Below are 10,795 nucleotides of genomic sequence, written 5' to 3'. Positions count from 1 at the left end.
GTCATAGTGTATGTCAAAACAATTTATAAAAAAGTCATAGTATAGTATGTCGAAAAAAAGGAATGAAAAAGTCACAAAAAGTGAAAAATAGTCAGTCATAGAATAGTATGTAGCAAAAAGTCATAAACAGGTCATAGTATGTTGAAAAAAGTCCTAGTATAGTTTATCGAGAACTGATAAAGTCATAGTATGGTATGTCGAACAAAAGGGAAAAAAATAGTCATAGTATAATATGATGAAAAAGTCATAGTAAAGTATGTCAAAACAATTTATAAAAAGTCATAGTATAGTATAGCCAAACGATGAGTGGTATTATCTTTCGTCATACTCTATCATGACTTAATACATAATACACTATGACTTTTTTAAATATGTTTCAAATTAATATACTATGACGTTTTTATAATTTTTTTTCTCAACACTTTATACTATGACTTCTGTAAAGTCATAGTATAGCTGTAAAAACATCTCCAGATTTATGTAACTGCAGAAATAACGGAAATTTACTCTGCTGCCCCAGAATGGCCAAACTACAGTAATGCAGCTTTCATACAGACCAACAAGGTTTTTGCAAAAACATCCACAAAACACAACAATGATATGCATATTTCTTTATTTCATAAAGAGAAATGGTGTCTAGACAAAAGAGTCATTTATTTAACACTAGCAATTGAAATGAATGAAAATGGGGTTTGCACAATACCGTATTTACAATGGTTATTAAGTCATTTTAATTAATTAGGGTCATGTAGCATTTAAAAATGATAAAGGTAAGAACTCTTAGTAGAGAATAAGCAAATAACAGCTATTTCCAATTGACAATATTAACACAAAACAGTCATCTAGAAAAATGAAAGAAAAACACAACAACTTGAACTACAAGCTTAAGAGCTATTACATTAAAAAGGATGCACCAAAATCTACTAATACAATAATCCATATAATCTGTGTAAAAAGCATGTAGAAAAAACACCTGATGCAGTTTGCTGATACAGTCGTTGACCAGTTATGAGAGGTATGAAGGATTTCACAGGTAGATAAGTGTGAGAAAGTCCGCACTGGTGACTCAGGGATGGGGGCCCAGGCCCCTGCATACACTCACTTCACTTGAATATGAACTATGGCCTCTGCAAGTTCTAAGGCAAATATCGGAGGTGCACTTGTATCCATGTAACGCTGACCCATTCCAAAAGCTGGATTAAAGACAAGGTGTCTCTTTAAACAACACAAAGAACCAGTACAATTGAACCGAGTGATTTTTACATGGCAAAATCTGATCAAACATGACATCCATTTGTAAACATTTTCCATTTTTATATTTTACTCAATGATCTCAGCCTGCGCATTCCACCAGGATACCAGATTTATTTTTTCAATAAAGTTGAGCAATCTGTGAGAAAGGCATGTTTTTGTTCATATGTTTTCATAGAACAACCTTTGGAGTTGAAAAGCCAGTGTTTGTTTCAGAGAAGCAGCAACAAAAATGTTTAACTGAACAAGACAAATACACAGCAAAAAGGTACGAGCAATCAGTTACAACAACCCAAAAAGTAACCTGGAGGATTCCTCATATCTAAATTCATTTTAGGTGCTCATGCTTATTATTACTGTTCCATCACTTACTAATCAATATTTTATATGAACACTGTGTAATGTTCATCTTTTTAGCCTCGTTTAGCTCATTATTTTGGTTTCCAACCAGCAATCTCTGTTCTCGTCAATCTCTTTTCCAGCAGCAGGCAGCTTTGTGTGCTAGCTGCTGATATGACACAGATACAAAGTTAGAGACTAGCTGGTGAACATAGTGGAACCAAATCAATGATGTTGCTCTGTGTCTGCTCCATGCGCTAACATTTTAAGCCATTAAAACGTTTTCAAGTGATAATATATCAATGTTTTGTTTAATTATTGTTCTGCAGCTCTAAGTAATATTAACTAATCATTTTTAAGGGACGTTTGGTTTGACTCTCAAACAAAGCAAGTAAAAAAAAAAATCTGCTTCATCATGATATAGAGAGCAGGTTCAAATGCTTGGCACCCGGAGACACTAAAGGGTCGGTTCACCCAAATGTCAAAAGCAATATGTTTTCACTTCCCTCCACTGGTATCTAGACATGCATATAGTTTGGGTTTTATTCACCAAAGTTTTGAGATTGTCTAAAAACAGAATACTGTTCACAACAATGTGATTATCCGAGTAACAGGACACAACTTCTGTGAATTAACGTTGCATTTCTTTAGTGATGTTAGCACCACAAAGGAAATCCTCCACTGTCTAGAGTGAAGGCAGACATCTCAACAGACAGATATCCCAAAACCTGGACCAATAAAACCCAAACTATCTGCATGACTAGATCCCACAAGACATAAGTGAGAATTTGATCTCTTATATATATTTTTGAACTTGAACTGACCCCTGACATGAACTCATCTCCCCGTTGCAGCTGAGGATGCCTGTAACTCTACTCTGACCAATCAGAGAGTCCTCTATCACCTCTCATCTTCTTTACAGGAATCTAAGCGTTTGTTAAGTTGAATTATCAACATTCGATAGGTATGAAAACTGCTACGCAAAAACAAGAATGTGATCATTGTAGGATTATTAGGATACCTGAGGAGACACCCAGGGGCCTTTGTCACAATAGTTTTAACACAAACTTCACAAATGTATTTTCTCCAAACATAAAGTCAGAGTCGGGCTCTCCAATGCAACAAACAAAAAGTACATAAACAGAAAATGAGTTGCACAACGTTTGCAGAAAAGAAGCTTTTGTAATGCAGATGGTTCCACTATTTTTCTGGCTTGGACCTGGTAGAATCTCCACATGGGTAAATACTGCTCTGCTGCAGGAAATATGCAGGAAAGAATGAAAAGAGCAACAGGATAAAGGGCCGAACAAACACGAAAAACCACACCAGTCGATGAAGAACCACTACTGCTGCCCACTCAGGCTGTGCCACAACGTGCTGTGTGTGTGTGTGTGTGTGTGTGTGTGTCATATGAATATATACTGTATATGTGTGTGTGTGTGTGTGTATGGGTCTATGTACCAGTCTTTTAAAAGTTTAAAGACAGGTTTATAAAATACACTTACTCAGTGTCATATTTTAAACTACATCTAAAATTTACATCAGTTAAAGTCAGGGAGAGAACATTTCACCAAACTTTAAAGCCCCAATACCAGACTTATTTGGCCAAAAATAGATTTTTTAAGAAATAAAATGTACTCATTTTAAAAGAGTTATAAAACAAACAAGAGTTATTAACAAAATGACCCCTATGTGAGGTTCACTGTCACTGTATTCTACGATAAAGGAGCATTCACTACAGCACAGAGTTGAACCCTTTGTGATTTGAACAAAGTAAATGGTCTTCATTAAAGGCAACACGGTTAAGTTGCTGGTCTGTATTTGTTGGAAATACATTATTACAAATGTAATGTGTGATTTTGAATTGTGTTTTTTAAATTCCACTCAGCTGAACCTCCCTTAAATATGGCTGTAAACATTTTGTCAAACTACCTTTAAAGTGTGATGTCATCAAAAGGGGTGGAGCTTTGTAACAGCAGTTACATTATCAAACCAGGAGAGGGTGTCCAACTCAAGTTTTAACCCCCAAAATAGCATTTCTTTAACATTTAATTCCCCATATATGTATGAAAGCCTTTTTATTTATTTTTTAGAGAGAAGGGTTTTCTTTTTTATAGCATGTACTGTAGTGAAAATGAGTTTGTCTTAGAGTGCTATCTGCACTAAGCTGCCTACCAGAGACATTAGCTTCAGCTCTTTATTAAGCTAACAGGGATCGCCATCTTGGATTGGGGCTTTAAAGAATCAACAAATAAAGCTTCACATTTCAATTCAACTCAACCTTTGTGCTAGAGCTCGACCCTGCTTGGACTTAAAGCCTGCCTCTAGTGATGAGTGTTGAGATAATTCAGCTTGTCTTGCCTGTTAAAAATATCATTGTAAAATCAGACTGCTCCAGAGAGAACGCTACGAGGTAAACAGAAGCTAGACAAACTAACTAGGCTTATAGCTGTAGACAGCATGCATGCACATCACAAAGGAGGATGTTCAAACAATTAGGGCAAACGGGTTACTATCTTATATGATTGTTACTCAATTATTTGGACAACACAAACACTGCTTTCACGATAAATGAACTGTGAATTAGCTTATTCAATTCTTAAAGAAATACAAACATAAGGTGTGAACACTCTCAAACAGTAGCCTCTTTTATGATCAGATACACTTTCTTCATGGAAATATTTGTAATTGTATATTTGTATAATCATATCAATAAGATTGTTTCCTCTTGAAGTGCCAATTTAAGTGCTCCAGTCTGAGACAAGGGGGGTCTGAAGCAAGGACAAAGACCCTTATTGAAGTGCTAAATGGCTCTGAGCGCTTGGGGCCGGGAACAAAGTGCCTGATTTAAGTCAATATTCTTTTCTTTTTCTCAATAGGTGTTCATTTCTTTCAGGATCAATTTGAAAAACAAATCAAAGTATCTGTCACTTATATGTCGGCTGTGCTTTTTGCTATCTCTGAACAGCAATACTGAAGGAACCCAAAGCATGTCTGCCAGAATGGACACAAATATCATCTTCAAATACTGATACAAAATAACATTTCCTCCAAAAAAACACAAGGCAGAACTCTTTTTTCACATTTAGAGAGGAGAGGAGCTGGCCTGAGCCTCGCGTTAAAACGCATCTTGAATGTCTAACTTTTATACATGCATGGGGCTCAATATTTTACACGTGTGTTGACGCATGTGTCTGTATGTACTGTATGTGTGTGTCACATGTGTATCGAGCTGATTTCCTGAGTTTAAGAACACTCACCGTGATGGGGCGCATTCGTTAGGCAGGACAGGAAACAGCAAATCAAAGATTTTCCCTTAGCAAAAAGGTGCTTGATATAACCCCGTGAAAAAGAAACATCTAAGCCTCTACCTGTACAAAATCACTGTTACAGTCATCATGCTCTGTACTATATACATTTCTGCCAAACAAGCACTTGAAAATCACCTTTACAACATCCAAATACAATGGTATTGCTGATGAGTGGGAAATAAAAATAGCCATTTAACCGCCTGCAAAAACCTTTCTTTCCTTTCAGTTCAGTGCTGAGGAAGGCAAAGGGGGAATGTTTTTCGGTTACAGCCTGTATAAAGTTCTCCTGTACAGAAATACAAATGCCAGACGTTTGAAGACATTTTTGCATATGAACATTTTACAGTCTAACTGCATCGTAACTTCCTCGTGTACAGAAGCTGTATTCTCATTTTTCATGAATTAGGTTGAACATTCAGAGGATTTCTTTTCCTGAGTTTGAATTGCTGTGACGAAAAGGGCCACTTCCATTTAGTGAGAGGAGAACCACAGACAGACAGAGAGACAGAGAGTGAGACAGAAAGAGGTAGAGAAGATTGATAGAGACAGAGTGGGAAGAAGAGAAGAACAAATGTGAGAGGGAAAGGCAGGAACAGAGAGACAGAGAGCTGCTGTTTAGGTCCGATGAGGTTCAACTTGGAGTCGTGATGTGTGACACATGAAGAACAGAGTCTCCAGTGCAGAGGTTGCTGTCGGGGTGAGAATAGCACCATCGAAGTGTTTGGTGAGAAGCTCCCACTCTGTCATGGTAAGAGGAGAATACCTGGAGAACAGTATTGCTGCTGTTAAGACAACTTTAGTGTCAACCGACAAAAAGACATAAATACAAACAAAGCTTGTTTTTCAGTGAACACTGGCGGAGGTTGAACGTCTCAGACACCCCGAGAGAGGGTTTGTCAGAAGAGTAACATTAAATAATAATAACAAAAAAAACAACAAGACTACTGAGTACAGTCCTTCCTCGGCTGCTCGTCAGTCGTACATTTGTCAGTCATTTCCTGGCAGAAATCCACCGTTACCGTCTGGTTGGATTTCTCCAGCCCTGACTTTGTGTACAAGCTGGTGTCTTGGCTGTCCATATGTCTGTCTGCCCCGTTCCTGACGGCCGAGTCGGGCTCGCTCTCCGAGGGGCCGGGGGAGCCGTGGAAGCTGGGCTCGGGCGTGGCCGATCCGGAGTGCGCGGTGAGGTCGATGCTGGTGGTGTTGTTAATTGTGGCAGGGCTGGGGGGGGGCCTGGTCTCGTGGCCAGCGGAGATGCTGGCAGTAGAGTTGGCGGGCCGCTGCACGGGGCAGTAGTGGTGTAGAGACTGGACCTGCTCGGGGCTCAGCTGGACATCCCGGCACACCTCCTGGGACAGGCAGGAGAAATTCTCCCACAGCTCCCCCATACACGCCTTCAGCTGGTTCCTCTCCGTCAGCAGCTTCTCCTTCTCACACACCTGCACGCACACACACACACACACACACACACACACACACACACACACACACACACACACCAAACAAAGAGTAATAAAAGTATTTAGCCCCCATCACTTTGCATTGGGAAGGGCTCTTTTAAAGGCCAGTATAAACGGGGGAATAAATACAGCAGGAAAACTGTTCCAATGTTCATACAGGCACCTGACTGTTGTTCAAGACAGAAAAAAGATCGATTCATACTTTAATGTCTCTTTCGTATACTGTGCTGACATCTCATGCTATTATGAAAAAGTCAGCTGTATCATCAGTTATCAGGTTGGTAAAGATTGTCCTCCTGTTGCATCATAAAAACCTTTCTCTCTGCATACAGCTGGAGTCCGTGAGTGCTTTTTTATTGTTATTTCTGAAGGCTGACACAACAAATCAAACACTATAAGTTTCAAACCCATTACAGTTTCCTGCAGATTGAACCCGAGCTTCACCACCCCCCACACTCTGTTCACCAAGCATGGCCACCAGAGGGCACTGTGACACGTGGCGGGGCTGAGAGAACGGAGCAGCAGTATTGCTCAGGTGGTGGAGCTAACTGTTTTTCCTGGTGAGAGGGTGTTTGATGGTAGATCCTAAGTCGGATCTGCTAGAATGGTGGACATAGTGAGGTTTAGGCATTGGGAGTGGGGATTGGTTAGGGTTAGTGTCAGAATACCAGGGGAAAAAAACAGTACGAGGCAGAATAAGTCACGAGGCCCATCCTGTGACTTCAACAGGTCTAGCAGATCGAATCTAGCATCTAGCATGCGTGTTTGATGGAGAGAGGAGAGTCTCACAGACAGGTGACAGCTGGGGACAGTGTTGGTGGAAACAGCAGACTCACCAGTTTTCTGATCTCACACTCCAGGTTCATGATGCAGTCCAGCTTCCTCTTGCGGCAGCGCTGCGCTGCGATGCGGTTCTTACTCCGCCGCCTCACGTCATGGATAAACTCCAGCTGCTCCGAGGTCAGTTTGTGCATTTTCACCAACATTTGGAAGTCGTTCCGTGGAAGATTTGTGATTTGATCTACAGGGAAAGGCAGCTTCACCTAGGGCATGAGGAAAAGAAAACATTATGCATAAAACAAATACATTTTCATTTATATTTTATTGAACATTAATTAAGGTGGCCAGAAACTGTCCAAAATGTACAAAATACTAAGTTCTTTTTGTATGGAGTCTCAAGTGTGCCACTGGAATAATTATAGACTTTTTGGGTTTAATCCATTCATTTAACATTTTAATTTAGAAACACAATTGATCACTTAAATTAAGGATGCATTGTTGAACTCGAAGAAAAGAAAATGATTACATTTGCCAACGTGTAAATGATAAAGCGGAATACAGATTAATTGTGAGATGGAATCTGACACGAGGACACAAAAAGGGAAAAAGTCAAATTAGTAAAAGCCTTCGTAAAACCAATTTTGCCATTTTAAAATGTAAAGGTGTTTTCAGTTATTTTGGCTGGTTAGACCTGTGCTCAGGTTGAAAGAGTAAATAAGAATGATAGGGATGAATGTTGGAGAGTCAATCAAACAGCCATACAGACCCGAGGGAGGGGCTCATATCATATATTATATTACACTTAAATAAGTGATAATGACAAGGTTTTATCTATTCTTTTATTTTTTACTTTGGGTTTATAAAATCACAATTTAAAGAGCAACCTAACACCCCATCCGTCATTGTGCCGCCTTCAGTAGCTGCCACCCGGTCGTGTTTTGGGACTGTTGTGGAGGTTGCATTATAAATATGCACAGAAATTACACATGGTGGGTTTTCAAGAGATGACTATGTTATTTTTTAAGACCCAATATCTTTAAATCTGCCTTAAAATACACAGGATTTAGTATTTTGGCAGATATATAACTGGATGTTAGGACACTTCACTAACTTCTTTTGCAGCATAATGTGTCTGGACAGAATTACTGGATTTTCTGTTTTTCAAAGAATGTTGCCTGTTGTCATGAACACTACACTATTTTATAGTATAATAAAGTGACTGTACATATAATTTACTAAGTCAAAAGAGTGGATTTAGTATGAAGTCTTAGACTTGCTTCATTAGTTTATTAATTGATCATAATCAAACACTTTGGAAGTCTAGGTTGAATTCTCCATACTTTGGAGCTGCAGTCCCTTTAACATGATTAATATCTTAATTTCACACAACAACAAAACATCACTAACTTGTCTGATTGGCTCAATGAACATCCCCTGTGTGATTTAATGAGGGAGATTAATGATGGAGTATGGCTAAATCTACCAGGTACACAGAGGAGAATCTATAAAATAAGGTGAGTCTATGCATCATGCCTACTAACTGTAGGGCACTTACTAACTGTAGGGCACTTACTACACTTGACCAGTAGGTGGCAGTAGAGCGCTGTGTCCCAGCCTCCCAGAGCAGGACTCAGTGAGCCTTCAGCGCTCTCCGCCTCACATTTAACATGTAGCACATTCTCAAGCAGAGGGGAAAAGGTGATCCAAGAAAAGAGTCCCTCTCCATCTGTCCCTTAGTGCCTGGAAAGGAGCCAGTATGACAGATTGAGGGGGGCAGTGACTTGTCAACCTGATCCAAATCAGTGTCAGGTGATTTCTGGGGGCATGAATATCTACACCGTCTTCACAGGCTGCAGAACAAAAGAATTAGTGGAATAAATGCAGCAGTGATTTGGCGGTGCAGACCAAAATAGAAAGAAAGCTGTGTGGCATTTCTTCACTGATATGACACCATATCAAGGGTGTATGTGTTTATTCTCTTGTTCTCAGTTTGAGAGCCTCTTTCCCTCTGGTGATGGCAAACCTTACGATAAGCTCATCATAGGCAGATCCACCCCAGCGGTATCTGTGTGCACCAGGGATCTGTAGCTGTAGGCGGCGAGGGAAGCAGTGGAGGCATAACAAAGAGCCAGAGGAAGACAGGCAGCTCTCCTTCTCCCTTCACTTTCCTTTCCTTTCCTTTCCTTTCCTTTCCTTTCCTTTCCTTTCCTGTGGCTGCCTCTCAGGAGTCAAACAATGGAGGAAGAGAGGAGTAAGAGGAGCACTACCACTGTACCTTGCTCAGAGGACTACAGCACAGCTGCAGCAGAGGTGGCTCAGCTCTGTTTCCCAGCATCGCCTGGTCTGTGCCCCCCCTCCTCTGGGGGATAAAGCAACATGCCTACTCATGACAGAATCAAAATGACTCCTCAATGAAGAGCACATCTACATGTCAATCTATCCTGGAGAGAGAAAATGGCTTGAGTTTCCTCATTAGAAGTGCAGCCCTCTGCACCGACAGGAGCCCTCTTTCTCATCTCAGTGTGACATCTGCATGCAGACACATGAATAAATAATGAGCCGGCTTTCAAGGCCACACTCGCCTCTCGCTCCTTTTCCAGGGCATGACAACTCCAGCCTCAAATAGGAGCAGGAAAGCTATCAAACATCAGTACAAGCTGCCAGCTTCATCTAAAGCAGAGAGGGAGATGACTCTGTTTGTGATTAGATCGCTTGTACCATCACACACTGCGCTTACAGAGGTGGGAGGGTTAGGGTGGGAGGGTAACCCTTTCCCCCGACAGGGTCTGATGGAATCTTTGGCCAAACCAGGCTAGAAAAACAAGGGGAAGGAGACGCTGCGACCTTGTGATGGTTTCTTTCTCCCCCTCATCTACCAGTCACCAGTACGCAGGGGATGGCTAAATATAGTATGCTTCAACACTGGTCATAAATTCACACCACACTGTTCTGGATTCACATTTCTTTCTCTCTTCATTCTTCATCCGTATCCTCAGTCACTGTCTTTCTCTGGGTCATTAGGCTGCAGATGGGGGGGATGGGAACCAGAGCTGTGCTGGATCTCAGCCCTGACACCAAGCACTATTAAAAATGGATAGGAAGGACAGGTAAAAAAACACTCTGACTCTGACAGACTTTAAAAACTGAAGTTATTTCCTAAAATGATTGCTGCTTGACACCACTGGTCCAGGTCAGATCCTAATGAAGATAATGTGGAGAGGTTCAATAGGAACTGTTCTGTCCCAGGGGTTAGAGTAATAATCTGCAACATTTCCAGATAAATAAAAGACTGTTTTGCTGCTTTCTTGCTGAATGATATAGTCATGAATAATATCAATCTGTACAAGGTTGATAACAAGCTTCACTTATGTAAGAAGCATTCAGTGTGTCAGCATGCAGAGATTGTCATGGCAAAATCATCTGATGCTTGTTACTTTACTGGCAGAAGCAACTGCAGTTTCTAGTTAATTAGAAAAACATGTCAAACTTCATCAACAGAAAATCACGCCAAAAAAACAACACCACACCAAACCTGCAGTACTGGACACACTGTTTGAATGCCAAGTTATTTCTGGGAATTTGAGTGCAAAAACACCACAGCACTAGCCGCAGTGCTGCAAAGACGTAGCCAAAATCAACACAACAAGAATCTTG

At 40.5% G+C, this 10,795-nt stretch overlaps 1 protein-coding gene across 3 annotated transcripts in view; it reads right to left on the bottom strand.

Annotated features, from left to right (window-relative positions):
- Window positions 1-596: 596 nt before the first annotated feature.
- The window catches only part of bach2b (BACH transcriptional regulator 2b), an 89,683-nt gene continuing 79,484 nt past the window's right edge, over window positions 597-10,795 (bottom strand). For all 3 annotated transcript variants that reach the window (XM_078274217.1, XM_078274216.1, XM_078274218.1), the window contains exons 4-5: window positions 7,198-7,404; window positions 597-6,340 (exon numbers count right to left, since the gene is read on the bottom strand). In XM_078274217.1, the coding sequence (XP_078130343.1) occupies window positions 5,843-6,340; window positions 7,198-7,404 (705 nt within the window). In that variant the 3' untranslated portion in view covers window positions 597-5,842. The remainder of the gene's footprint in view (window positions 6,341-7,197; window positions 7,405-10,795) is intronic.

This window comes from Sander vitreus, chromosome 18 (genome assembly GCF_031162955.1).
Source record: "Sander vitreus isolate 19-12246 chromosome 18, sanVit1, whole genome shotgun sequence".
Classification (NCBI taxonomy): Eukaryota; Metazoa; Chordata; class Actinopteri; order Perciformes; family Percidae; genus Sander; species Sander vitreus.
Note: the sequence above shows the minus strand (reverse complement) of the source record. Positions and strands in the feature narration are given on the sequence as shown.